Below are 27,968 nucleotides of genomic sequence, written 5' to 3'. Positions count from 1 at the left end.
GAATGCTTCACACGAGGTCTGTGTGCACGCATCTGTTTCGAATGGGGCTTCAACGCACGGCGGCGCGGAGCAAATAAAAAAATAAATCGGATACTTTCACTTCACAGCCAGTTGTTCTGCAGACCTAGTCGAGTCAGCCACGAGAGTGTGGCTAGAGGCACCCCGGCGGCCAAGGTACCCTCTAATTGATTCAGTATCACTGCTCTTACTAAGAGAAATCATTCGCTCTTTAAGTGCTTTCTATCCTTGCCCTCTGCTCGTGAACAACGCGAAAGCCTTTTTTATGTTCTGTACAGCTCAAATGTCACGGAGATGTTCGACTGTCAGGTCTACTTGAAGCACTATGACCATCGTTAAAGCTGGTCCCATGATGTTTTCTTCATCTCCTGCTGCAAGAACAGAACCACAAGTGCCCGATGACAGCTCAACTGCCGCGAAGGGCTCCTCGCAGGGCATGGAGTTCGAGAAGGTTCTTAGGGAAGTGGGAGGCTTCGGCCTTTTCAACAAGACCATAATGACTGCCGCTCTGGTGATGGCCACGGCGAACACAGCGTTGTGCTACTACTTCCACATATTGCTGCTCATTGCACCAACGAGCCAGTGGTGCTTCGTCAACGGCACTTCGTACGAAGACCTGACAAATTACAGGGCACTCTGGCGAGGGCGCTGTCAACTGGTCAGCCTGTCCAGGGACGGCGTGAACGTGACCGTCGCCGATGGCAGCAGAGCCTTCTGCCCCACGGGATGGCACTTCGACTCATCGCAGTTCTTCACATCAGTAACGATGGAGGTGCGTAAACGTGCTGCTAGCATGCGAGGCTCAGGAAGTTGTATCCTTTATTTGCTTCTTGCTTACATATAGACTATTCGCATTTGTGCCCGAAGAAAGCTGTACTGGGCCTTGTAGTTTGTCTATAACTATATTCATTCAATAGATGGTCAGTTACGTAATGCAAGCTGCAGCGTCGGTAACGAAAATTAATTTGAAAAGGAGTCTACGGAACAACTTCGGAAAGTACAGCAATACTGCGGAAACCGTAAAGAGGCGGCAGGTAGAAGTATGAGTAATGTGCTGGGATTTCATTGCCCTCAAGCTGAATTTGTGAGCAGTATGAATGACACCGCTATGTTGGGCTCGAGTTGGAGTTCTTGCACATATAATACAACTATGGCGGCCGAAATTGTGCTCAGGGAGCTTGGCCTCGGGCTGTGAACGTTCTAGCCACTCAACTGACAACGGGAAAAAGAATGGAATAAAATTATGTACTAATATCACAGAGCACTAAATATTCATTCATGGTAATATAAAAGCTGCAATAAATCAACTGCTCATATCAAGACCTTTATCGCGAATTAGGAGAAAGTGTCTTAAAGAGGAAGCACCACTTTTTTTAAGAACTCTAATCTGCGCAGTGTATTTAAGCTTGAGGAAATAATAATTAACTTCTTCCTTGTTGATCCTCTCTGTGGCTTTCACATTTTTGGACCTATATGAAGAATTTGTGGGAAGAATAGTTGATTACTACCTTCTGCGGCTACCTCCGGGGATGCTCGTTCACGTACTTGTACGTAACTACTCGCTTAATTTCTAATTCCTTAATCTGTGCCTGGATTGTCTCACGCATACTACTCCTTACAGTTTTATGTTACAACGTCGCAGGAAAGCCCGCACGGCAAAAAAAATATAGCCCTGTTTCAACCAACGCAAACAAACTTGCCAGTGCGGCCAAATGTTGCCTCTTCTGACTTGAGACCCGAGGGGTCCTGCATGGCTCGATTCCCATGTCACCTTCCGAACTGCACGGAGGCACGAGATGACATGTGCTGCCAACTCAGCTATTGCGTGCGATCTCGTGACCTCAATTAAACCGACGACCAATCAGTATCCGGTCGCGTAATCTGTTATCTGCCACCTGTCCGCGATTTTTTTCGCTCACAAAGCCGATGTCAGTTTTTAGTAGAACGCAGCCTGCAACGTCACGGCTAAACTCTTTATGGGACAGTGGCACACGCAGGTGCCTCTTTCTCACCGTGCTTTGCTTGCGCGCAAAAAAAAAATAAATAAAGGCACATTCATGTGCTACATTTTTGTCTTCTGCCATTTATCTAGCACTCAAGCAATCAGTGCAGTATGCTATTATTTTTATCTAAGGCATATTGGGGGGGGGGGATTGGCGCACTGAGTGCTTTTGCAAGCGTATGTACAAATTTCGACTTGACACAGTTTGGTGTCAATTAAACCGCGAGAAAGTATTAAGTCCGACTGTCTGGTGAGTATACAAATATACTCGTTTTCAAAATAGGCCTTAATAATTATATTGCCATTATAGACACCTTTTACGTGAGGTGAGAGCTAGTTCCCTTTTATAAAACAGTTCAGAGGCTTGATTTTCCTTGACGTTGCATTCACTGCACATATGCAGATGTGGAGCCAGGATAAGAAAGATAGAAGAGGTCTAAGTGGTATTCGACGGTACGAAGGCAGGCCCGCAAAACGTTGTTATGTGCAAGATGTCAAGCTCTGTTACATGCCGAGTGCTTCAAAACATTACATCAGTGAATATTAGGTCTAAGAGTTCAAGAAGCACATTTTTTAAATATTATTTGGCGTGTCAAGGGGACAATGGTGCAAATATGTCGTTGCGTGGTGTGCTGTGGCTTGTACCACATACCTCCACGGAAGTTGTTACGTGGTTCGGGGCTAGGAGTTCCAGGGCACAAGACACAGCATGCAGCACAAAAGCACAGCACATCGAGAGAGAGCCCGCGCCAGAGCGCGCGCACCATGCACATCTTTGTCCTCGTCGCTGGCCTCATTTGGGGCAAATGCACTATGTTTTAGGTGTCATTCTAAAGTGTATCAGCTCCTTCTAAAAAATCGCTGCTTGAAATGACTCGAAAAAATTGCATTAGATTTCTAGGGGGATCAGAAGCACAATTTTAATATTATGTCTGTGTGACATAATAAAATTTTGTCTCACAAAGTGTCGACTAATTTACTGCGGACGCTGATGCAACATGCTTTAGGAGATCGGTTAAAGAAAGCTTGAAACCTTACATGTCCACGTAAGCTCAGAACTGTAAGGCGGTGCACACGATAGCAGCAGATTAGCGGTATTAACGCGGTGAGAAGAAGGGGTACGTCAGTCGTCGGCACGGTTGTCTAGATGTAGACTATGGTCTAGAGGGCTCGAAAGGTGTTCTTCGGACTGCACGGTTGACGCCTAACAAAAGCTATTGGTTACAGATGGCTTGCACCTGAGCATGCGCTGCGACAATGATCAAACAGTGTTCACCATTATCGAACCCCGGTCTTCAGCCGCTAACGCCAACGATTGCCGTTGAAGGTACCGCAGTTAACAGGAACGAAGCGGAGATAACACGCGGCGGCGCGTGCTGCCACAAATTTTTGCAAGCGGGAAGATTGCCGGGTTGAAGATATTTTCTGCAGCAATATGCCTACACAGGAGTGAAACAGTCTCATTCAGTAAGCCGAATAGCTTGTGGAATAGAATGAGTGTGATCAGTTGATTTTCGAGTACAAAGGCAAGCCCTCAGGTATATAGGCTGCTCATTCAAGATATGGGATACACATCCAGCTAACACGCTCGGAAAATAAATAAGAAGAAAATATAACGTAACGTACCAAACCTTGTCGACGCCGAACAAAAGGTCTTATTTGATATCTGATCGCGGCAGAAAGTGAACGCACGAGGCCCCAAGGACAGTGAAAATGTGTGGACCTATTAGGAAGGAAAGAAATGCTGTGCTTCCAAGATCCTACACGCAAACATTTTGCAACAGCGTGCGCTGTTGTCGAAAGTTGGTTTAAGTGGAGTTCTTATCAGATGGAGGCTACCTCAAGCCAGTTGTTAGCGCTAGATGTCATGCGTGCAGCCTAAAGCACGCCTTTCGAAGGTTCTGGAGAGCCAGCTCGTTATGGACGACTGCGAATAAGTTTTTGTTACCGTGAACATGTTACGTGCGTAAAGCTAATGTAATGCTTCTAGGGTCCCTGTAGTACGTGTCAAACCCGAAGAAAAACGCTGCAAATCTAATGGGAGAATGGTAATAATTACTAGGCGAAGCTGTCGAATGAGCTTCTCGCTTATATGCAAAGAATAACAATTACATGATGAAGGCTCTGAGCGTGTAACTGACATGAATGGTAATAAATAACAATATAATGCTTTTCTAAGCTTCCACTCCTTAGCTTTACTTCTGAAAGGATTTTATCGTCTGGACTTTACAAGATAGAAGGCAAAACGGGCGTTTCTTTCCTTTGTGTAACCTTGGCGCTGAAATCCTTTTAAAATATCTCGCAACCAATGAGCTTCGCAGTTCCCTTTTTCTATAATTTTACTTCATACAGCATTATAATCGGGCTGGAATTTGCTTTAAGTTGCTTCAATTCTACACACACTTCTGATTTTCTCAACTGAACACTAAAGCATTTCGATTTATTCCCTTCGTATTGTTCCTGTAATCGTGAGGCTTCATACGAAAGGGACCGCTAATATTTTCTCATATTCCCGGTTTTTCAGAATGGCTGGGTATGTGCTGAGACCTGGAAAATGTACGCAGTTCACACTGCGTTCTGGGTGGGATCAATGACCGGCTACCTGCTTTCAGGACTTCTCGCCGATAAGTAAGAACAGCTCAGGTTTCTCTGACAGAATTTTTCATAGTGCTTGATTACGTGGCTGGGATTAGTCGAGAAGGAAATTCACGAGAATGTTACGTACTCACTTAGTCAGATCTTTACTACAGTTAGATTGTACTTTCATTTATATGAAGGGCTGTATACCATCATACTTTTCTATACATAGTGCTTGATTACGTGGCTGGGATTAGTCGAGAAGGAAATTCACGAGAATGTTACGTACTCACTTAGTCAGATCTTTACTACAGTTAGATTGTACTTTCATTTATATGAAGGGCTGTATACCATCATACTTTTCTATACATAGTGCTTGATTACGTGGCTGGGATTAGTCGAGAAGGAAATTCACGAGAATGTTACGTACTCACTTAGTCAGATCTTTACTACAGTTAGATTGTACTTTCATTTATATGAAGGGCTGTATATCATCATACTTTTCTACTTACCGTGGTTGTCAACGCTGCGTACTTTATTTTTGTTTGAAGTCTGTCGTATCTTTAAGCTAATTATTGTAAGACGAGAGCGTCATAATTTGTTGCCATCACATATTTATTCTTTTAAATACTGAATATTTAAAATTTGAAATAATGAATATTTTAGGTATTTATTATTTTCAGTGCTTTTAATGCTTACAATAAGTCTCTTTTCCTGTGTACGTTCGGGTTCAGTAACCAATAACGGATATCCGCGTGTTTCTTTGAGCTTACTGATTATAGCTCAGTGCCACCGTCAGGTGTATATTTTATTTTAGGCCATTTCGAAGAGCACTCTAGTGACTCTTAAAACTAAGTATGGTTTTACTTCAAACATGACACTGTCCCTACGTTAATAGGCTACTATCAGGGGCTCGAGCATGACATTTTTGACCAAGGAGAATCAAACGTTGGATCCACTAGAGAGAAGACACGATTAAAAGTGCTTTCTTGAGCGTACAGTGTGACTGGGACCTGAACCTCACTTTAAAGAGTTTCTAAATATTAACTCGTAGGAATTTTTTTATAGTGGGAAATGCAATTTATCAATAGCATTGCAGCTGTGTCCTACCCCTCATTTTGCCCTTTGCGTCTACAACACGTGGCGGAGGGAAGGAGAAGGGTGTCATCCGGCACGACATACGCTTGGCGTCCCAGTAAACATACATCGGTAGAAAGTAATTTATCTCTTCAAATGTTCCCCTATATAAAACGCCAGCAAAACAGACCAGCGGCAGCTGTGACCGGATAGACTAACCTTGTGAGCTACAATGAAGGAGTCTCACCTTTGCGGGAGAATAGAGAGCGTTTTCAACTGATAAAACGAAAAAAAAAAGAAATGAATGTCACGTTTTATTCCCGCGGTTCTTTTTGGACACAGAAACGCGTTTTAAGGGCGACTATGATAATCGCATTGCTTCACGATGTTTTTCAGCAAATGGCTACCTTTGGGAGCGATTAACGTCCTTTTTGTTATGTGAATAATTTGGTTTAAATGCTTTAACACCAAAGCCCAAGCAACGAAAATGCAGGGGAATGGTTAAGAAGTTCGAAAGTTGTGTTCGTATAGGCGCCTAGAAAGTACTATATGCAAGCATTGATAAACATGTTGAGAAACCTACGGGAACTGCATAAATTAAATAAATTACGATCATTTCTGGATGTCTAATAACAATACATCTACTCGCACATCCTCTATGACATGCAATCTGTGAATAGCGCAATTCGCAATTAATACTACGCCCCATGATGTAACGGTATGCCCATTGAAGTATTACGTCTCCTCCGCTTTTTTAACGGTGATCATACAGTAAGCCAGTGGTACTTCGTATATCCGTCTCTTTTCTGTCATCAATACGTGAGGACTTTCTTTTTTTTTTTTTTTTTGCAATATTGCGACAATGTTTGCAGTTTGACGAGCAGGAACAAAAGTATCGCCATTAGTAAAGTCTCTAAAACTCGCCCTCCACCGGCCATTACGGCACATTTCTCAGGGAAGAGCCAAAAGGAAAGATCTATTATTTATCTAGTGACCATAACCGATTCTGACTGAATTAAAAACTATAGCAGAAGGCAACAGAAATTGAGGTGACCCGATGAGATTAAGAAGTTTGCATAGATTATGCGGATGTACCTGCACAGGAACGGGTGAATTGTAGTGATCCGCTAGAGAGTGATCCGCTTGTGACCCGTGTATTCAGGTCCAAGATAATGATACTGATTGTATGGAAATTCTAGACTACTTTATCGTATACCACAAGTTTTTTAGTCGAAAATGACGACATCGTTGCCACTTCAAGAATAAAAAGAACATGCTCAAAATAATGTCGTTTCCCTCATAGCTTCAGTGCAGGGCTTTCTCTTCCCTCTCAGAATCGGCCGCAGGAAGACAGCTCTGCTGCTCATAGCCGTCGGATCATTTTTCAACTTGTTGGGGGCCTTCTTCTACGAATTCTTAAGCTACACTCTGCTCAAGGTCTTTGCTGCTGCGGGGTCATACCCAGTGACGACCACGGTGTTTGTGTTGGGTAAGCCGAACTATGTTTTGCAAAAGAGTTCAAGTAACGACTGCTGCAACGCTAAACTCAAGCCGTAATATGCTTAGCATTTCCTGTATGGCTAAGCAGAAAAAAACAACGAATAAACCAACCAGAATACACTAACCGCAATGAAAAAAAAAAGCACAATCATGCTAAACCCCTCTCTTATTGGCGTTGAAATTTGGCGCGCAGACGCTAGACAGCCGTCTGTCGTATTTAATTTAGTTTGAATGATGAACTTGCAAGATGAGATCAGGATTGATTCGAAACGCGCGTCGTCTGCAGCATTAGGAATCCAAAAAATGCTTCGTTCTGGGTCGCCAATGCTGTACATAGATGAAATGGATTTAAAATTTTCGCTCACCGCTAGTTCAAATTCCTTTCGATGTTATGAAGCATTTTAATATGTTTACGTATTGTCATACATGTGCCCGTCACGTAGTGCTTGACATTTCCATGATTGTGGCGGAGTGTCTTCAGAACCTGACTGGCATCACCACCTCACTAGTCCCCTTAGGAGACCCCCTTAAAGCTTGAGAGATGGAGGTCACGCCGCAAAAAAAAAAAAAAAAAAAAAAAAAAAAGTATCCCTGTGAAAATTTTGACTTAAGAGATGTGACTAAAGTCTTAGCGAGAACTGAGTTACTTCGAACCTGACAACGTTAAGGCCTCATCAGCTCATAGAATTCATTATCGGCATTTTGCGCTAAAATTACGGAATTGGCTTTAGCAAACGATAATTTAATGCGATATGGCAGGGCACAGATTGACGCTTGGTGTTTGTGACGTCATGAGATTATATGACACATTATAGGTGAGAGCTAGGCACTGCAAGCTCGGGTAGCTTCTTTGAATGGGAATCGAACGCATAAAAATCCCTGGATCTTGAGTAAGATATGGATGTGTGGGCTCTTTCATAGGGCTTAAGTTAAAACTGGCTTTAAATGTTACTACAAATTGGGTGAAATAAGATGTCACACAAAGAACAGAGAAGCGCACGAAGCTAACTGAATTACGCAAGGCGCGAATTCGACGCCATCATTGTCAGAGTTGCTTCGATCAGTTGCAGGGCTGGTAGCGTGGTTAGGATCGGCAAGAGTATAGTCAGTGTGAAGCGGGCCGAGTTGACAGCAACTTGGAGGGGAGAGCGTCGCCACGCAAATGCCACAGGCATGCACTTGGGGCAAGTAGCCGATGTTGAGAGACGGCAATGAAACAGCCCTTGACCGTAGCCACAATATGTGTCAGTGCCACAGTGCCACGCTGCGGCTGAACAGAAGATCGGCAATGGGTGCAACTGGGTTCCCACCATCACGATAGACAAGGTGGGACACAGGGCAACGAAAGATGCGGTGAGCGATGGCAGAAAAAAAGTTCGTCAAAAAAATAGAACTGGGGCGAAGACGGAAAGGGTTCAGGATCGATTATAGGGCGATCGGGGCGCAGAGCGCCTCAATAACAGTCGATAAGAGCTGGGTGTTCTGACAGAATACCAGACCGCGAGAACTTTCATGAGCACAGAGTTTGGAACAGTTAACCGAACAGGGAGATAGTTGCCGACGAAATTAAAGCCAGGGGTGAGAATCTGTGAAAAGCAACGGTTACACTGTTCGTGACATAAAGCTGAGACTAAACGGGTATGACGACGTCATGGCGGAGGCAATGGCGAAAGTCAGAGACATTGTGCTCCAGCGTGTAGTTTGTTCTGTTAGGCGATCTGCAGAGGTTTTGTGGACCGGGTTGTGGATGCAGCGTCACCTGCATCAGCTTGTTTTATAAATCAGAACAGACGTATATGGAAGCATCCAAGGCACGATGGAGCTGCGGACATCGAGAACGACGTGCTTTTGAGATAGGGGTTGGAAAAACCGACGAGGTGGGGAACTTGTGGAGTCAGACTGGTCTAGCTATGATCGAGACGGAAAATGGCAGGGCATCTCTGAACAGTAGCGATATTAGTAGTCGTTGCAATGTTTTGGAGGTCATGTGCTGTTGCAGCAATGCCGGGAAACGTGACCGATGCGGGAGTGGTTAAAGCATATTCTGAGATCATCTGGCGTTCATCGTTCCGCCGAAATTCGGTAGCAAGGAGAATAAGGCGGAGCCCTGGGATGGAAACGATGGGAATATGTTACTGGACGCTGAGGCTCGCGATGGAATAGACCACCAGAGATAGGTTCAAGTTTACAAGTTCTTCGCGCACAACGGCCTGAATAAGCGATACAGGAGTCATCTGGGGTCGGTGAGACACAGGTGTAAGAGCTATATGTCGGGTGCTCTTCTTTTTAACAATTTTATAGCTGAATGCTTCATGTAACTTAGTATGTGCGAGATAACAAGGACACAGATTAAGGGATTAGTGATCAAACAAGCATAAGAATACATGTACGCCAACGAGGATCCTCAAGAAGAGCCGGTAGACGCGATATTCATTAGCGCTGTGTCATCAAATACCCAAAGTCGGAGCTTAAGTTCTTCCTACGTCTGCACCCAGCCGCTCCTTCACACCCCCCCCCCAAAAAAATGTGCACTCAGATTTTCAAACAAATCATGCACAAGACCACATGCGATGTTTAATAGCTTCACTAGAATGGGGTGCTTGCCACTCGCGCAGCTTATTCTTTTTAAGTTCGCGTACTCGCGTACTTTCCGCCCACTCCATGCAGTTGCAGTTTCGATAAGCAATCATCTAGGAAAATCATAACGCACAGCGCCCGGCCCCTTGCGTCGCGTGACAGCTGCAGGTCTCTGCGGTGCCTGCTGGGAATTTTGTTGCCAAGGGGCAGAGGCTTCTATGCGTGTAACGCGACGTACAGGTGCTCGCGCGCGAGTGCTATACGCACGCGCACAAATACTCGCGGCTCGTCGGTGGCTGGAATAGTTCCCCCTCACCCCCTTTTCGTAACTTCCTTGTGCAAGCTGTTGTCACAGCAAGGCAATTTTTTTTTTTTGTATTTTTACTTTGTCCTTATGAGAGAGATTCTAGCCAGCTGCCTCAGCCTCAATTTTACTTCTGTGATTTTTATGAAGTAGCGTTAAAAGCCTTGTCCCCAAGAAAATCTAGCGTTGGCCATGCACTGATTGGACTGGCCGTCGAGTTGTTTAATGTTACGAGACCACATGACGTGGCTGATTGGCCAGGTATTGCCAACTCGGGCTTCGCCTTTGAGATGGGAGGGCGAGATCGGAATATAGCATTCTATAGGATTCTTGAATCCCGAGTTAGACACGGTTCCCCTAGGCCTCATCAGCAGTTTATGACGGCTTGGTTCAAGCGGGCTTATATTGATATCGGGTGGCCATTCTTATAACCTGGTATCCTAACTTCTGCAAGCTGCAAAGTACGACTGGGATAATTGAGGCATCCATTAAAGAATTAGTAAAGTACGAGTAGCGAAGTGAATCTACCTAAATGAAAAAATTAGAGGGTCTCTCAGATGTCTCTTAAAAGAAAAATGGCGAAAGCCTACCCTTCCTCTCCTATCATTTGCCTCTCATCGTTTACCTCTGATCGACGTTCGCCGTAGTGCTCAATGCAATTATAATTGATTTACGGGAAAGGAAAGGCGAAGTATCTGTCACACTCTCCGGCAAGTGTGAGTTTGGAAGGTACACCATCGCTCCTGTCGCGTGGCGTTCCTTGATGCGCGTTCAAGTGTGGGATTGCAGATGGCAGGGAGAACACTCCTCGCAGAATCTCACGGAATATGACAGATCTCGCGCACAGATCTCGCGTGCAACATCTTGCGCACGAGATTTCGTTCCATGAGGGAGAGACGGAGGGTGGCTGCTCCGTGCCCTAATGGGGCTGGGAGAGGTAGGTCACCGCCGCTCGCGGCGGGGGCTAGCCTGCTACCGAATTTTTATCTGTTGTAGGCCGTCATTGCACCCGCCACCGCTTCGGTGATGGATGACGGCTGTTGCGGCACGCGCGTTTTTCTCTGTCTTCTTTTTCTTTGTTCTCTATTTTCTGTTCTGTCCGCACTAGGCAGCGGAGGTGGCTCAGCTACAGCGCCAGTAGCAGGCCCGTGCATTTCCTTTTCCTTCTGCCTACAGCCACAACAACAATCATGATCCTAAAAAGGCTTTCGGCTTAAAACCCGCTAGTGAAGCCGTTAAACTGGTGCCAATTAATGGTCTTTAGCTATTAAAGGTAGAGCTTGAGCATATCGCCCCCTCCTTCAATTTTTAATTCAGCCTCGAGTTGAAGCCGTACATGACAGTGCTGTTAAAATGTGAAATCCTTATTTATTTCCCCTCTCCGGAGTGGTGCATATAAGCTAGTATTCATGAACCTGTGTGCCCCTCACATGTACTCTACCCCATTTTTATTCCCCAGCAAGTTCTATCACATGGCCAGCACCTGCAGCAACTACTCAGAGCAGTCACATAGTTGCAGTACTCGCGGGTTATTAATGATAGGTCGAGTTCGAAAGAAAAGAAGTCACTGTGCTTTAATCGGCTAACTTTTGTGTTTCCTGCCATACATGTTCAGAAAATATTCAAATATCCGCTGTTTTTGCGGAAATGTTTCGTCTGATTGCATTCTCTACTTTGGAATACGGCACTTGTCGATTCTGAAAGGGTGACCAAGTTGCCGTTATAGGCCGTGATACCTCGAGTCACTATGAAGTTTGGCTGGTGTGCAATAATCACAGGTGCCGCACATGTAATTAAATTTTTCTGTACGTCAAAGAGCCCCAGATAATTAAAGTAAACCAGAACTTTTGCTACGGCTAGCTTCATCAGTTTATAACTTAGTAAATATATATGTATATATATATATATATATATATATATATATATATATATATATATATATATATATATATATATATATATATATATATATATAATCACCACTAGTCAACAAAGCTGCTCTGCAGAAGCAGAATCTAGTCGTGGACAGCAGAGAGCGCGCTCAGTGATTCCGATGTGGACAACTCCAATTTTAAGCCTTTCTTTTTACGGCTTGTAATTGTGTCTCTTGCTAGTCATGGAGTACACTGTGGCTGAACGGAGGACGCTAGTGGCCTTCACATGGAGCGTCAGCTGGACTGTTTTCGGCACGCTAATTCCCTGGTACGCCTACCTTCTCCAGGACTGGAGGGCCCTCGTCGTGTCCAACTCTGTTTTCGGTGTTGCCCTTTTCCTCGTCACGTGGTGAGTTTACTCAAATAATGCTCACTAAAGAAGGGCCTGCCAGAAAAGGCGCAAGAGCTGAGGGGGAAAGGTAGAAGCTTTCCCCGCGGCTGCGCAATCACTCTTTGTCGACTAGGTTGAACGTCTGAGAGATCGTATTTCAGCTACGGGTTCCACAAGGTGACGAAATTGTAGGAGGAACGAGAATGCTGATGAAGTGCTGTTCATGCTTCATAGCTCCATAAATTAAACAAATTGAGCTGACAGTACTGATATAATTGCGCCATCATGATGTATGTGTTTGAATTCCCCTGAAATCGAAACTTGACCTGCTAGTGGCACTGTGAGGCCGACGCATATAGCATTGTAAACAAGCATAGGGCATCTGAAATCAAAGTACGTCACCTACTTGGATGATGTGGAGCACTACTAGAATGTACGAAAGAGGTAACATATCTAGCCTTGCAGCAAAATATTGACTTAAGCAAGCATTACCTCTGGCTCCCGTATATATAGACGCAGGTAAGGAGGGAACAAGGAGCGAAAGAAAAACATAATGAGAGCTTTCATTTTTAAAAACTCTGAAAACGATCAAGAAAAGACATTTAGTATTGTCTCATAATACAGGTTGACATCCCTAGTAAGATGTGCCATGAGCACATGAACCTTGCCTTGTGTTGCGTATGATATGGTCATTAACTTCCAGTAGAAAAGTGCGATGCATATAAACATCACATAGCTAACCAAAATGATGATTTCAAGGAGAGTACGGGCGCCCCTGCATTGCCTAATGGACGATGACTTCTCCTAAGTGTTCATTGACATCACGTAAAATTATACAAACCATACCAGGCACCGGCCTGACAAGGGTGCGACAAATGTCTGGTTTGGGGCACATACGAAAGAGAAGAGACGGATATTGCTGCGTGACTCTATAATGCGCTGTGGTATTCCTCGCACCTCTTTCGTGTGGAGATTGGTTGCCGTTAGCTTTCTCAGTACTTCCCTGAAATTTTAAAAACGCGGATAAATAATTTTTGACGCGCTAACGTGCGTCATGTGAGTGGTAAGTACAGGCCTTGAAAACACCGGACATAAATGTACTGCTTTCTGTGCGTGGTTGTTAAACCCTTGTGGCATTTATTGCGTTATTCAAGCAAGACACACCAAGTAGAGTTGTACTTTACGCTTTTTAAAGAAATGGAAGAATACACGGCGATGAAAAACAGCACTTTCCTCAAGAAATTAAAATCCTCCGGATAGCATAATCACCTCTGTGCAGAAGAGAATAAGATAGCTCGCAATGAAAACATTTTTCTCATATAGGAACATCTAGCAATGATTTAAATGGGACTAGTTGTTGGTTCATACCGACATTTGGGTGCGCTTAAATGAATACAGAAACTTTTGTTCTGCGTTGTCGTTTCTGTATTCGTTTAAGCCCACCCAAATGCCAGTAGGAAGTTCTATTATTACCTGTGGCTAATGAAGTTCTCTGATCTGGCACATGTAGGGAAATAACACGATAGGAAAATAAACTGCGCAGCTAGAACTGAAATGTGACCATCGCGACTGCGTGCGCAATATGCTCGTATGAGGCATGCAATTCGCCTGCGATAATAACTTCCCTGTCCAGAGATTAACCGCTTCTATTGCTGGTATGTAGAAAGGCAGCCAAATAACAGTGAGGTCCTGCAAGAAAGCAATAGGGACGATCGCCAGGCACAAAGTCAAGTCAAAAATAAAAATATACACTTGAGTGTTTTCCGAACATTCTGTTTGCAGTAACAGAGCAGTGCCTGAAGGGCAATCTTGCCATAATGTTAAAAACGTTAAATTCAAATCAAATCAAATCAAATTTTATTTTCCGTTGCACAAAGTACAAGGATGGAGCAGCCGCAAAAAGCTACTGCTACCAGCAGCTTGACGATCAAAAGTTAATCTTCAAAAAGTTAACTCAAAAGTTAATCTAATGACATGTAATAGCGAGGTTCAAACTGGGCAAAACAAACCTGTAATTCTTCATAAATGAAAGTGACGGCCTCAAAGGGTGGTCTGTCGCAAGTGGCATGTAATTCTAGAGCCTCAAAATGATGCTTTTCATACGTACACTGTTCCCAAGCTGGCACGGCCAAATGAATGCAGTATAACATACCTTTTTGCCCTATTTGCGTGGTATTCCAAACCAAATTTAGATACTTTAGTTTCACCCTCTAATATCTGGTAAACGTTTAACGAAGCTCAAGTACAAATTTTAAAGAAGCTTACAAATTTTTTTCTCTGTGCAAATACCTATTTTTGTTTTCGTTCAGACACTTTTAGAGTTCCGTTGGAACATTTTGCGGGAGAGAAATGCTCCTGTATCTTGGTCACAGCCACATTCTGCTCGACGTTTTCGATTTATGATATCTGTTATCGAATATCTTTCCCCGAGTTTATTCACTTCTTTCTCGATATTCTCACATTGACGCGTATTTTCGATCAGTCAGTATTGAATTTTAAGTGACCTTTCCATTTGCGTTCTGTTTGTTTCCTGAGGTGAGTTTCCAAGTATTCACGTTATCTGCTGTCGGTGAACAGCAATAAAGACGAACATTCTGCACGCAGTAACAGAGAAGTGTTCGAAGGGTCCCCTTGCCACGACGTTAATGATAATCTCATCTGAGGTTCACCTAATGAAATGTAATCGCGAATATTAAACTGGGCCATATAAACCTGTAAATAAATTGAACACGACGACAGCAAAGGGCGGCATGTTACAGGTGAAATGTTATTCTGGCGGCCAAAATGATGTCTTACCTACGTACCTACATCGTTACTTAGCTGGCACAACCAGATGAATGCAGCACCCCATAGGATTTTAGTGTATTTCCGTGGCATTCCAAACGAAACTTGGCCATTTCAGCCCCTATAACGTGGTTGGCACAAGCCAACGTTCAAAGGCGCATTTTAGAGAAGCTTATACTTCTATTTCCTCGTGTAAATACATATTTTGATTTTGGTTTTAACACCAAACAATGTTCGCGGGGCACATTTTACGGGAAGGAAGTGCTCCATTTTTGCAACATTTTGTTCAATTCACCAAATTTGTTATTGATGTTTTTCCGAGTTTATTTCTTCCCATATTGGCTATTATCACATTGACACACCTTTTTGAGCAGTCAATATAGCATATTAAGCGACGTTCATATTGGTGTTTCGTCTGTTTCCCGAGGTGGGTTCCCGAGTCCTCCAGTTGGCTACTGTCGGTGAACCGCAAGCAAGACGCCGTCGTCATTCTTGGGAGAATCGCGCGTTTCAATGGAAAGGAAGCGTCTGAAGAACGGATCGACATGCTCCTGACAGTGTGTATCCAGTAGCTACGCTAAACTAGTAGCTTAGGTTACCTTATCTGTTCTCAAGGCTTTATCGCAGCGTTTGCTAAAACAATATTTCTCCTCTCGCCATGGGGCTTATTGTATAAGTAAATTGCACGAACGTATAGCTCCTTGTTCAACCGCTGCTTGATGCCAGAAATATTCGTGAAACTCATCAAAGCGCATTGACTCAGTTTGGCTCAAGTTTACGCAGATAATTAGTGAATCATATGGCTAGAATAAACGCTATTTCATTCCATCATTTAACCAGCCCGCGCTAGCGCGTGTGTATGCCTGCGTGCACGCTCAAATCAGCCTTCTTGCTCACTGATGCAACTGCGCAACCCATTGAGGAGTGCTTTATTTTTAATGCTTACACGATAATACAAACAGCGCAGTCGGAAAATAACTGAGATTTGAAGAGAATGGCCACTTAAAGCCTGTCCGACACACGGTATGTTCAACATACCCGATCTACAGAGAAAGAGAGGAAGTTGAAAACAAAGGACAAATAAGTCTCGTTGCTAGTATACACCTGAACCACTCCCTGATTGTACCAAAATAGAGTGCAAGATAAGATCCGCGAACAATTTGCACTTCGAAAGCTCGTCTAGAGGAGGAAACAAAACATTCTAGGGCGTGAATATGACGCTAAAGGTATTTAGGTATTTGGAGCGGTAAAATATTTGGATGGCAAATTTTGCCGCTAGCAATTGAAACTACATCAGTAATTTTGTCCTGTTTCCCAAGCTGTTATGAAATAGCAATTATTGTGTTTTATTTCGCTAACCACTAACAACATTTTTTGAAAGTATCAGTCGTAAAAACTGCGTTGGAAAACCACGGCTAACGTTTCGTTCAACATTGCGTGAAGTTGGGCCTAATTTGCGACAGGAACAAATCTTGCTCCCCACCGAGCAAAAAGCCTGTTCCGTGGGATCAAAGCTTAGATTGCGGTGCTCACTCTACGTGTCGATTACTGCTGAAATTAGTGGAAAAATCAATAACATGTCATCGAAGCACTGTGTCTAAATTTCAGCTAAGAAGAAAGAGCCCTCCTTATGTCATGGCCTGACCTTATACTCGTGTGAGTGCATTGCCTGTGCACACCGGCAGGTACAGACCGGTAAACAAACCCTGGAATATATAAGAGTAGTAAAAAAGAGTCAGAATATGTGATTGCATAGAATTATGTTTTGCAGTGCAGTGGTAAGACGCCCGACTACTGCCCGAAGTTCCCGGGTTCGAACCCGACCACGGCGGCTGCGTTTCGATGTAGGCGAAACGAAGTGGCGTCCGTGTGCTGTGCGATGTCAGCGTACGTTAAAGATCCCCAGGTGGTCGAAATTACTCCGTAGCCCTCCACTGCGGCTCCCCTTTCTGTATTTCCCTTCCCTTACGGCGCGGTTCAGGTATCCCCAGGCCAAGTGTGACAGATACTGCGCCTTTCCCTTCCTGTGAACCAACTAATATTATTATTATTGTGAGTGTCTAAATGTTTCTCGTTGCTTTATTTTTCTTCAAGCTGCAGGAAACTGGAAATGAAGCAAAGGTTCACAGGCAAAGTGAAAAGGCTCCGAGCTTTTGGAAGGGCACCGGGCTCATGATGAAGTCGCCGAATATTCGAAAGATATCCCTGGTCATGTACCTTAGTTGGTGCGTTGCAAAGGTTTCACCTTGATAACTGAGCAGCATGCTTCCATGCCTGTCTTTCACGTTTCTTAGCTTCTCGCTACTTCTCCGAATGGTCTTTTATGCCGAAATTTTGTGGTCTTTACGTTGCTTAAGCGGGCAAATTGAAATCACTGATTAAGAGCAGAACGTTTTGGAATTAAATTACAGGCATGGTGAGTAAAAAAATAAATAAATAAAACACAAGGCGCAGATTTAAGGCTTGATTGTGTGGTTCCCATGCGAGTGCAATTGTTGGGGGAACCATTGCGCTGAATTGGCTACAAGACACCGATTTTAAACGCCGAGCTAGCCTAAGAACTGACAAAGACTTTTTTATTGTAAATGCTTTTAGCGCTTTCTTATTTCACTCATTTTAACAGTTATTTGGAGACAATGATGGCTTTAACCACCTCGAATACTAAAATTGCTTAAGCAGTGAGGCTGCACAAATGCACCCCTACGATTTCTCTATCAGAAAACGTGCATAATTTGTACCAGGATATTGTTCATGGTGTACAAGATACAGACGCAACGTTTGTTTGCAAAGAAATGGGGGCAGGGCGTAGCTTTGAGGCGGTTCCTTTAGTCGCTATGTTAGAATACTCTTGAAAGTATGGAACTGTCAAGAGTATTCTAACATTCGAGTCAGGGCTCTCGCCGAAATTCCAATTGCCAGCCGCCCGGCAAGCTGCATCTACTGGGTTCTTCTGCTGTCTCTCGACAATGCGGCCGTCGCTATGCTCTGGGCAAAGCTCGGAGAGTTTGTTGACTTAGACCCCAGAACCAAGCTTTATGGCAGATATCAATGACAATCAAACCGGCACCCGCCTCGGCCGCGGTGACTGTGGTGGGGCCAGATGCCCGCACAGATGCCAGAAGCAAAAGTGCATGACTCAGGGCTGTCAGGTTTCAAATAATGTGCGGGGGAGCAGGGCGCCAAAGCTAGGAACGCGTACTACAATAAAGCCCTCAAAGGCACCACGAAGGTGAGTCAGGTTGTCATAAGCACTAGCCATTTAAATACCGCCTAACTTTCTCGCTTCTTATAGGCGACGGCAACGCAGACGGAGGTGCAAATGTTGCTGTGTGATCATTGGTTTAGACCCGCATCTCAGAACACTGACACTGCATGCCAGATACTGCTGTCCCTCGAAATCAAGAAGTTTATATGCGCGCTAACATCGACGACCACTTAAAGAAAATCTGCCCCCGCCGGGGTGGCGCAGTGGTTACGGCGCTCGACTACTGTTCCCAAGGACGCGGGATCGAATCCCGGCCTCGGTGGCAGCTTTTCGATGGAGGCGAAAAGCAAGGCGCCCGTGTGCTGTGCGATGTCAGTGCACGTTAAATAATCCCATGTGGTCGAAATTCCCGGAGTCCTCCACTACGGCGTCTCTCATAGCCTGAGTTGCTTTGGGACGTTAAACCCCACAAACCAACCTAAAGAAAATCTGCGCAGCAAGATACAATCGTCAAGGCTGATGCTCTCATCCGTACACGGTGCCTAATTCTGCGAGTTACATTACGGCGAAACCTGCAAGCCTTTACTACCTAATTCGCTTGCATAAATTCAATACTTGGCATTGGTAAAATGATTGCACGCATCGGCAACCTAGTGTTGTCACAAGAGAGGTCAAGTATACGCCAGCGATGACAGGCGTCTGCCGCGTCAACTCTTCTCTTATCACATTAAGGCAACAGCCTTAAAGTCCCCGTTATCCAGAAATCCAGCATCGACGTTGTCCACAAAAAGTTCCTGGCAGGTGGGAGTTTGCAAGTGGCACGGCGGGCACTGATTAACTGGCGAGTTGTGTGACTACATGATACCACTTCACATATAAACGAACTGGTAGCTCCTAGCTAGGGTAGCTCCTATGAGGTGGGAATCGAACACGGCACCCTTAAATGCGCAATCAAGCTACGCCTAGGCCACGCAAGCATGTTCCTGTGGCATCTTATTGCGTGGGCATGATTGAAGCGAGTCTTTTTATCCATATCTGGCAGTGTTGAATATAGGGTGATAGCTTACGCGTGTATAGAAACACGTACTGAAAAGATCAGTGATTAAACGAGTAGCAAAGAACATGCACTCATATAGAGATCCGCAAGGTTACTCCAAAAAAGAAGCCACGAACAAAAGACGTAACATAAGTGCACCCCATTTTTTTTAATCTTGTTATTATAGGTTCATGATCAGCTTGTGTTACAACGGCACCACATTGCAACTTGGTCAGCTCGGACTGGATGTTTACACCAGCTACTCGGTCGCTGTGGCTTCCGAGTTGCCGGTCAATCTCTTCTGCATCTTTGCACTGGACGCATTGGGACGGCGCTGGCCAAACTCCATATGCATGCTGGCTGGAGGCGTGGTCTGCCTCCTCATGTGGTGGCTCCGCAGTGGTGAGTGATGGGACCTAATCGTCCTGTTCAGCTTTGGAGCAGTGGAAGGCTCCCGTCAGCGAAAAATCGACAGTCATGCGTCAACACGTTTGTCATCTGACGTAACCCTTTGCCATGTAGACGAAAAAAATATAACCACATTTAACTTGCAGATCAAAGCCTTAGTTACCAGGCTACTCAACAATGATTTTCCCAGCGCCCCCTCTAGCGCACTCTGAAAAACTTGTTTCGCAATATCGTGTTATCCCGCGTGAACAGTCCTAACCTTAACACCGGAGCAAGCTTCCGCCGTTATTACCTCAGCTGTGACACAATACACCTACCGATGGCAATCTACTCCCGAAGTGGCGCTGACAACTGCTGTGTGCTATCATCAGTGGATGCTGTCACTTGGCTTCAGGACATTTTACAATAAACTTTCAGCTCACGCACCTGAAAACATGGGAAAAAAAAAATGTTTTGGTATTCGAATTTCATAATAGGATTTGTCGAGCTTGCATTCAGCGTAGACAAGGGATTTTCACCGCAACCCTTCGTAGCCCCATTTGCTGTATTCCAAAAAAAAAAAATGGTCATCACGTGATAGGTTTAGATAAGCCTAATTAAGACTTCCTATTTGCTCATTATTTAAAGGTCGCAAATCGGGCAATAAAAATGCGAAAATTCGTTGGCGCCAGTTTTTACGCTAATCATGAAGGCAGGAGTCGGAGCGTTCCTTGCATATTTGTTCAAATTCCAATGTCGGGGTTGAAATTACCCTCCCGGAGTAGTGCAAGGATTCTAGTAAATGTTCGCGTTCCAGAGAAGCACGTTTAAAGAAAAATGTGTCTTTTAATATCAGCAATTTCAGATTTTATTTTATATAAAGATTGAACACTAAACAAAAATTTATTTGAATAGTAGGCTGAACTGGATTCCTTAATTTCTGAGAACACTTACAGTGTAGGAATGCAGTAATGAAAGCAGTAGAGCGTATTTCGTGCCTTACTCGCTTATGCCTGTCAATAAATCAAACACATAATTAATCCGAATTCCATTATGCCCTGAGGCAATAAGTTAAAAAAAAAGAAAGTAATCCGAATAGCACTAGAGTTGACTCACAATTACCCTTTTTTTTTTCTTCAGAAGTCATGCTACCTTTCAAAAACAACTCGTCTAATTCCACCTCGGAGGCATCTGCTCTGATTTATATTGCTCTGAATTCTTTTATTATGTTGCAGAATCGGACACATGGACGCTTGTGATGGCCACAGCGTTGATTTTCTTCTTCGCCGGCGGCTACAACATTGCGGTCCAGGTGGCGTCTGAAGTGTTCCCAACCGTTATTCGAGGGCGCGCTGTGCTCCTTCAAAGAATGCTCGGAGACGTGGGTGGCCTATTGGGAACCCAGGTCGCCTCTCTGGTACGCTCTGTTATTACGCTGGTTCGCTCGCATGGTTCATTCACTTCCAAAGTTACTGCTTTCCGTTGATTTTATTGCGCGATAGGCATTTAGCAATTAATGTGCTTTTTTTACTTGCCCATCTACCTTAGTGAATATTCAAACATATGACTGCGTATGACCATCCGGCTGGTTGCCGACTCGTGAAGCAGCAAACATAGACTTGTGTCAAAGGACTGCCTTTCATCAGCCATTTTAGAAGAAAGCCTTATTGACTCACGAGAAGTAAAAGGGGTCGCCGGAAGTATCCGCAGAACGTATCGCAGGAAGTCGGGGACTCAAAAGGTCACCTGACCCCGTACGAAGGCGTATGCCCGTCATATATCATCGTCAGTGGCGCAGTGCTAAGTCATACAGTGTAATACTGAATTATGTGACAGAGACCACCTCGAGACCATGACTAGGCATGCAGTGTCATTGTCATGAGGCACCAAAATTAAGGTTGAAATGGTTTATGTAGCTTCATGTGCGCCGTATGTAGCTCTATTGATCATGTTGCGTCGTTATTAAGACATGTTAAGAAGCGTCGCATGATTCAGCGTAACGAATAAGTGCCGTGTAGTTCAGGAGGACTTTCAAAAATGATGCCGTCATACCAGAGTCGCTTGACAAACAAGAATCACTTGATTCAGGATCATCAGCGGGAACAAAACGCTAATACTTTCGCATATTACTAAAGCAGAATTCAATGCCCTCGCAATTATTGTCCTTTCTTTCAAGGTCCATGTGGACGCTTATCTTCCGATGCTTGTGACCGGATGTTTGTCCTTGGTGGCCAGTGTGCTTGTATTCTTCCTGCCGGAGACGGTGGGAACCGTATTACCGCAGACCATTGAGGATGGCGAGCAGTACGGCAAGGGGCAGGGTATCTGCTTCTGCCCAATTTTTACCGGCGACGCGGACGCATCGGAGATAGAAAAGCCACCTTTAAAAAAACGGTAAGACGACACACTTCCTTTGACCCGCATTTAAAGCTCTCCCGATTTAAACAAAAAAAAAAAAAATGTCTGTAGCGCACTTCTGATGGAATTCTTGTGAAATTAATTCTCAGGGTTTTTTGTTTTGTTTTGTTTTTAATAAAAACAACTTTCAAGTAAGCCGTGCTCCGCTATTGCGGACCTCTCGGCAAACTGGTGCATACATAAAAAATAAGCAAGCCAAGGCTGAACTCCAGGAGAGTATGTGTACTGACCGCCTTCATGGATGCGGTACATGAAATTACAATGTTCTCGCAGACATTCACGTGGTCTTTCCTGAAAGGGGCGTGCTTTTAACCTTCGATCTTCGTTTTCAATATACTGACGACAGATTTCAGTGCATATTCATTACTACCCGCATTTTTCAATTTCGTTAAGATTAAAAACTCCCGGCTAATGCGTTTCCAACCCGAGCCCAAGCAAAGAGATCAGCTTTGCCAGCCACTGCGTTATACCAGTGCGAGATCTGGTAGCTGGCTTCTTGACGTGCTACGCTGGCTGTCCTTTTCGCTATGATGATTCGTATGTCGTAGTTTTCATCACATTGATCGCCTCTAACGTAGTTGCACTTAAGACCCTAACAATTACGATTCCTTCATTCTAACAAAATCGTAATGATACTTTGCTAGACTTGGCAAGACATGGCAAAGTAAACAAGCGAAAAAGAAAAAAGAAATGCAGTTTTCGAATGTATATGCGTGCTTAGCTAAGCTAGACATCCGCTTATATTTTTTTTTATGCGAAGCTAGACTTCGCGGGGTAAATTGGAGCAACGATTGGAGAACCAAGAGGTACCTGGGAAACCGCATACCTTGACCTTCTTAGAAGAAAAGGAAGTCCGTCAGAGAGGGCTCGAACTCAGGAATTTTTCGATCGAAACAAGTACGGAACCGCATTGCTATCGCCGCAGCCGATTACGCGGGAGTTTAACTGCCGCTCTCTCGTGCGGTGCACGGCGCGTCGTCCTCTTCAACAATTCCGTCTGTCCGCAATGGATCCGAACTCACCGCTATCGCGTGACCCTCTTAAGGTGCGTTAAGCAAACATTTTACATTGCGCTACCACTAAGGTCCGCAGTCTCCGATTTTGCTGTTCTTCGCCTTAAGCCTGACCTTGAAATTCTAGGCTCGAATCGAATGCGAAATGAAACGTGAAGTGCTTTCGCGCATACGTAGTACTTGACCAGCTTAGCTAAATCGGTTCCATTCTTTTTTTCAATAACGTTCTCAAATGTTTTTTTTATGCGGGTACTTGACAAAAGGTTGTTGTCTATCTTCTTTGGAATGGCATCTTCAACTTGTGCTGAAATTTTATTTAGACGCACTGCAATCCATCGGGGTACGTGATTTTACATCTTGTGCACTGAGCCCATACAGCCACAGCTCGAATATTTGCAACTTTTTTAAAACGTAGTAAAGATCTCTTCTGATGGAGGGATAATACTGTAGGGGATTAGGAGGATTACATCACTGCTTTGTGTGTAGGCAAGCATTTGTTTTCTTGGCCGTCCGCCAGGTCGGGCATCTCCAAAGCAGTGCCAATAGGCGACAAGGCAGGGAAGTTGCACACCCGAACGAGTGGGGATGTGCACGTGGCCGTCTTTGGATTCGGAAAACGGATATCTACATTGCATAAGGCACCTTATGCGAACACAAATGTATCTACACATCATTTTGCAATTTATTGTACCCGCTTTAAAGCTGAGCTGCTTCTGCAACCCAGCAAATGGCGTCCAGTGTACTCTTTTACAAGACGTAAAAATTGAATAGAATTGAAAAGCGATACTCCTTTCTTAAGATAGTTAAAACATAATTCTTGTTACTCTTTGTGCGCAGTATTAGGCAATGCAATTTACTTGCGCTTCTGAAATGTTTATTTAATATAGTTATTATTGTAAGTTAAATACTTTTTAAAAACAAATTCGCCATGCGCGCAAGTGGCTCTGGAGATGTACGAATATTTATGGCGGACGGAAGCCTTGCGTCGTGTGCCTCTGGCCAAATGAGCTGATATGAAATGCGATCGTAGCATTAAATTACCTTTGCATTTTCCTCACATTGCTATTGTGCATTCTGGAAGTGGACACTTTTTATTATTATGCACAGCAATAATCTTTATTTTTTTTTTTGCAGTGTGGGCTTCTTTTCATTCCACAAGAAGCTACCAGTGACTCAACAGCCTGCGATTAACAGGGGTTTTCAAGAAGACGTAGTGGTACCAACGCTATGTAATGCAATTAAGTGAATAGAAACTTATGCATAGATGCCTTCGTTATTGCTGCGTAATCTTTTGTGATATTGTAATGTGGCCGCAGTCACGATGAAATTGCATTCGTTCAAACGTTGCGTTCCAGCGCATGTTCCACAAGTTCCCATTACGGCCCGAAGAGCGTAATGGGAACTATATTTACGGTACCGCTTATCCAAGTCATTCTGAACTATGTCCACCTCAGCGACCAACGAACAGCTGCACACCATCCGCAAAATAACGGCCGCACGGAGCCATTGTGCAATTGCCAAAAATGCTCGGCATGCATGGACTCGCCGAGCACAAGATTTGGAATGCCAACCTACCCTATATGTCGTCTTCGCGTACAGCGCTGCATTCCAGGAGACCATCCAGATCACTCGGTTTAGACTCTTTCACGACAGCGGGGAAGCCACTATTATCAGTATAGATGCAATGCTTCAGAACATGGAGGAAGTAAAACGTAGAGGAGGGGCCCTTACGTCGCATTTCCTGAAGCCGGAAACGAGCTTAGCGCCATTTTGTCCGTGTAAGCTCTTTGTTTATTTTTCTCCTCCACACGCGATTCAAGTCCAGCTTGGAAGCCGGCGTAGGCATAGAGAAAAACATTGGTAAAGAGCGGACACTCCCATAGGGCCCAGTGAATGGGCCCAGCGGAAGTACACCTGCGCTTCACTGCACAGAGCAAGAACTTTAAAAATATTGCAATTCAGGAATCCAGCCGCATGACAACCATTGCTTCCTTTACTTGCCCAGGGACATACTTGTTTGGAACATATCTACTTCTGTGTGCAACAATATTTCTTAATACGATAGCATTAAAGTCCCCATTAAAACAAAAATCCTGCAGCATTTGACGACTTCACCCGTCGTACTGTTCACTGATTGGTCGACAGTGTATGTGACATGGTACCATGTTACAAGGCTAAGCACGGATTGGCCAACGTTGTATGTGACGTAATTAGGCCACCTTGAATGGCCGTGTGAGCAGGTGGGCTAGAATTTGTCAGGTGTCAGTTGGCAGGTGCTCTGTGCATGTGACATGGCCGAGCATGATGGCACGCTCTGCCTCATTGACAGCTCTGCAAGGTTCTGTACAGACGTGTCCGGCAACTCCACGAATCAGGTTGTAATTAAGTACGAACCAACCCTGCCTGTGTTTACCGTGGTGAAAAATCCCCGAAAGCGGACGAGGGCCACCAGGGAATGAAGTCCCGGAAGAGGAAGTATACTAGCGACTGCAAAGACTCATTGGTTGAGGTAGCTAGCAGTAATGACGAAGGAGAATGGAGCCGTGAGAGGAAGTACGTCGAGGACGGCGTCGAGGTCGACGGGGAAGCTGGGCGATCAAGACCAACACAATCTGCGCGTTTGCAATTCCACACTTCTTCCTCTTAGTCAGCTTTCAGCGAATGGGCCCATCTCCTTCTTCACAAAATAAATAATACATCTTTCATTTATGCACAGTTTTCTCTGTCTCTTGTCAGCGACTGCCATCTGATATCAGTCAGCTCCCTTACCTGCAAATCCTATCCTGATTTACCTCCCCTAAAACAGCCCCGTAGTTGATAGAAACAGCTGTCAAAAATACTCGTGAAATGGTAACAAAGAGTGACGGCAAAGATATAGAAGTTTCAACAGGCAGAAAATTCACCTTCAGAAGATACGAGTCTTAGAAAAATATGTGAGTTGGAGACAAAATGCGTTTTAGGAAAACTCAAGAAGGCAGCTTCAGTAATGTACTTAGTGCCTGTAAGCGAGCATTAGTAACCTCGTTTCCTGTTTAAATGAGCATGCATGGCTTGATTGCATCGAATGCCCCCGAGTAATTGCCAGTTGACAGAGAATGAATGCATACTCAATCTTGTAAGGATCACTGCAACAAAAGCGACTTCAAGCAAGCTTAAGGTCAACGAATTAAAGCTCTTTTACCATCTTGGAATTGACATTGAGTTTCTAAGGTAAGGCCGAGGCATGGAACTTCCTCATTACTGCCGTTTTCTTCACTTGTATTCTATTCAGATATAACTCTCAGCGCAGAACTCTGAAAGGACCAAGGGGCCAGGGGGACCATCGGCTATGCCACATACTGTTCTCGCCTGTAAGGCGTTAGAACAAGCCATCGGGGCCTCTTAAACTCTTGCAAAAAATAGGAGACACTTTGGCTACTAAAGTGATGAAGAGCGAAAGCCTGAGTGCCGCATTCTGCTACGCATTTGTTGCGAATGTGGAGGTGAATGACGCTTCGAGTAAAGAGGGTGACTACTGTTTCACATTCCTCCCTTCCTTTACGGCATGGTACATGTGTACGCAGAGAATTGTGACAGATACCGAGCCTTTCCTATCCTGCAAATCTATTTCAAACGCCGCTGATTCCTGCTATACTAACGCCTGCTTCGGTTTGCTGTGTGGTGTGGCGTTGGAGGAAGCGGCAAATGAAAGGGCGCACGGACGCCTGGATCGGACGCCCGGTGGGGTCAGCTTCGTATTACATCGCCTTGTGACGTCATGACCTGCCGTGACGGTACATAACACGCCCTTTGTCGAACACAACCAGCTTTTCATTGAACGCATTAAAGTTCACCGGCGTTCTATAATTCGTCACAGGAAAAAAAATTTCTTCTTTCGAGCACCTTGTCATAAGGTTGATAGCAATAAATTCTGAAGATAATGGTAAAAACATCCAAAGCCTTCTTTAGTTAAATGGATGGTAAAACAAGCTCTAGTGGTGCTAAGTGCTCCTTGTCCCCTATATACATACCTAAAAGCGCAACACACTGCATGCTACCAATTGGGAGAGCACACAACTCAACTCCTTGTGTAAAGATAGCATTCGAATATCCCTTCCAACGACCAGTAATAACTGCTAACTAGACGCGCAGAGCAAGAAGGAAGGAAAAGGAAGTCATGCAGATGAAGCCAAAACTAGCTCACCTAATCCCTAAAGAAACCTCGACACGCAATGGGCTATTTCTGTTCGCACCCTAATGAACGTGCAGGCAGTGCAGAAACCCTGGGCGAGCTTCTTCCGCACATCATTAGGTGCATTAAGCACTGAATATATCATCTCGTGTGCCCACGTCGTAGTATAGTGTAAGAGAGACACGACTATTGTAGCTTTCTTTCGTTCGGCGCGTTTCGGGTCTTTGTCGGCGGTCGCTCGCGTCGCCCCCAATCTGTCGTGACGCGCTGCATCCGGCTGAATGCGGCTTCCGTGAAGAACGGGCACCCTAGCGAGTGGAATAAAATGCCAGCCGCGCGTCTTGGCTGTTGCCCGAATCGGACGTCGGAGGACCACGTCACCGGTTCTTCCTCATCCCTCGAGTGAGTCGAAATTGAAACAAGGTCCGCATTGGGCAGAGAAGTACAGTCGTGCCTCGTTATTACGACCCCTTAATGTGGCCAGTCCGGATTATGGAGAGCTCTTACAGGCACGAAACATTATTGTTGAAACTCGCTGCCTGTTACGGGCAGTGATGGGCCCAAAACTTCTACTGCCGGAACTAAAAGATTCATATCCTGCATTTTGGGTAAAAGACGTAAGAGAAACACAGTG

The 27,968-nt window shown here is 44.6% G+C and overlaps 1 protein-coding gene across 1 annotated transcript; it reads left to right on the top strand.

Annotated features, from left to right (window-relative positions):
* The first annotated feature begins 424 nt into the window (after nt 1-424).
* Nucleotides 425-24,409, top strand: LOC146199452 (solute carrier family 22 member 7-like). The gene is made up of 10 exons (XM_084592769.1): nt 425-790; nt 4,545-4,648; nt 7,009-7,163; nt 12,170-12,338; nt 15,532-15,661; nt 17,205-17,329; nt 19,533-19,747; nt 20,968-21,149; nt 21,909-22,126; nt 24,298-24,409. The coding sequence occupies exons 1-10, from the start codon at nt 455-457 to the stop codon at nt 24,407-24,409; spliced, it is 1,746 nt and encodes a 581-aa protein (XP_084448895.1). The 5' UTR covers nt 425-454.
* The last annotated feature ends 3,559 nt before the right edge of the window (nt 24,410-27,968 follow it).

This window comes from Amblyomma maculatum, chromosome 2, assembly GCF_055883805.1.
Source record: "Amblyomma maculatum isolate TAMU_Amacu chromosome 2, ASM5588380v1, whole genome shotgun sequence".
Lineage (NCBI taxonomy): Eukaryota > Metazoa > Arthropoda > Arachnida > Ixodida > Ixodidae > Amblyomma > Amblyomma maculatum.
This window is presented reverse-complemented; position numbering and strand designations above follow the sequence as displayed.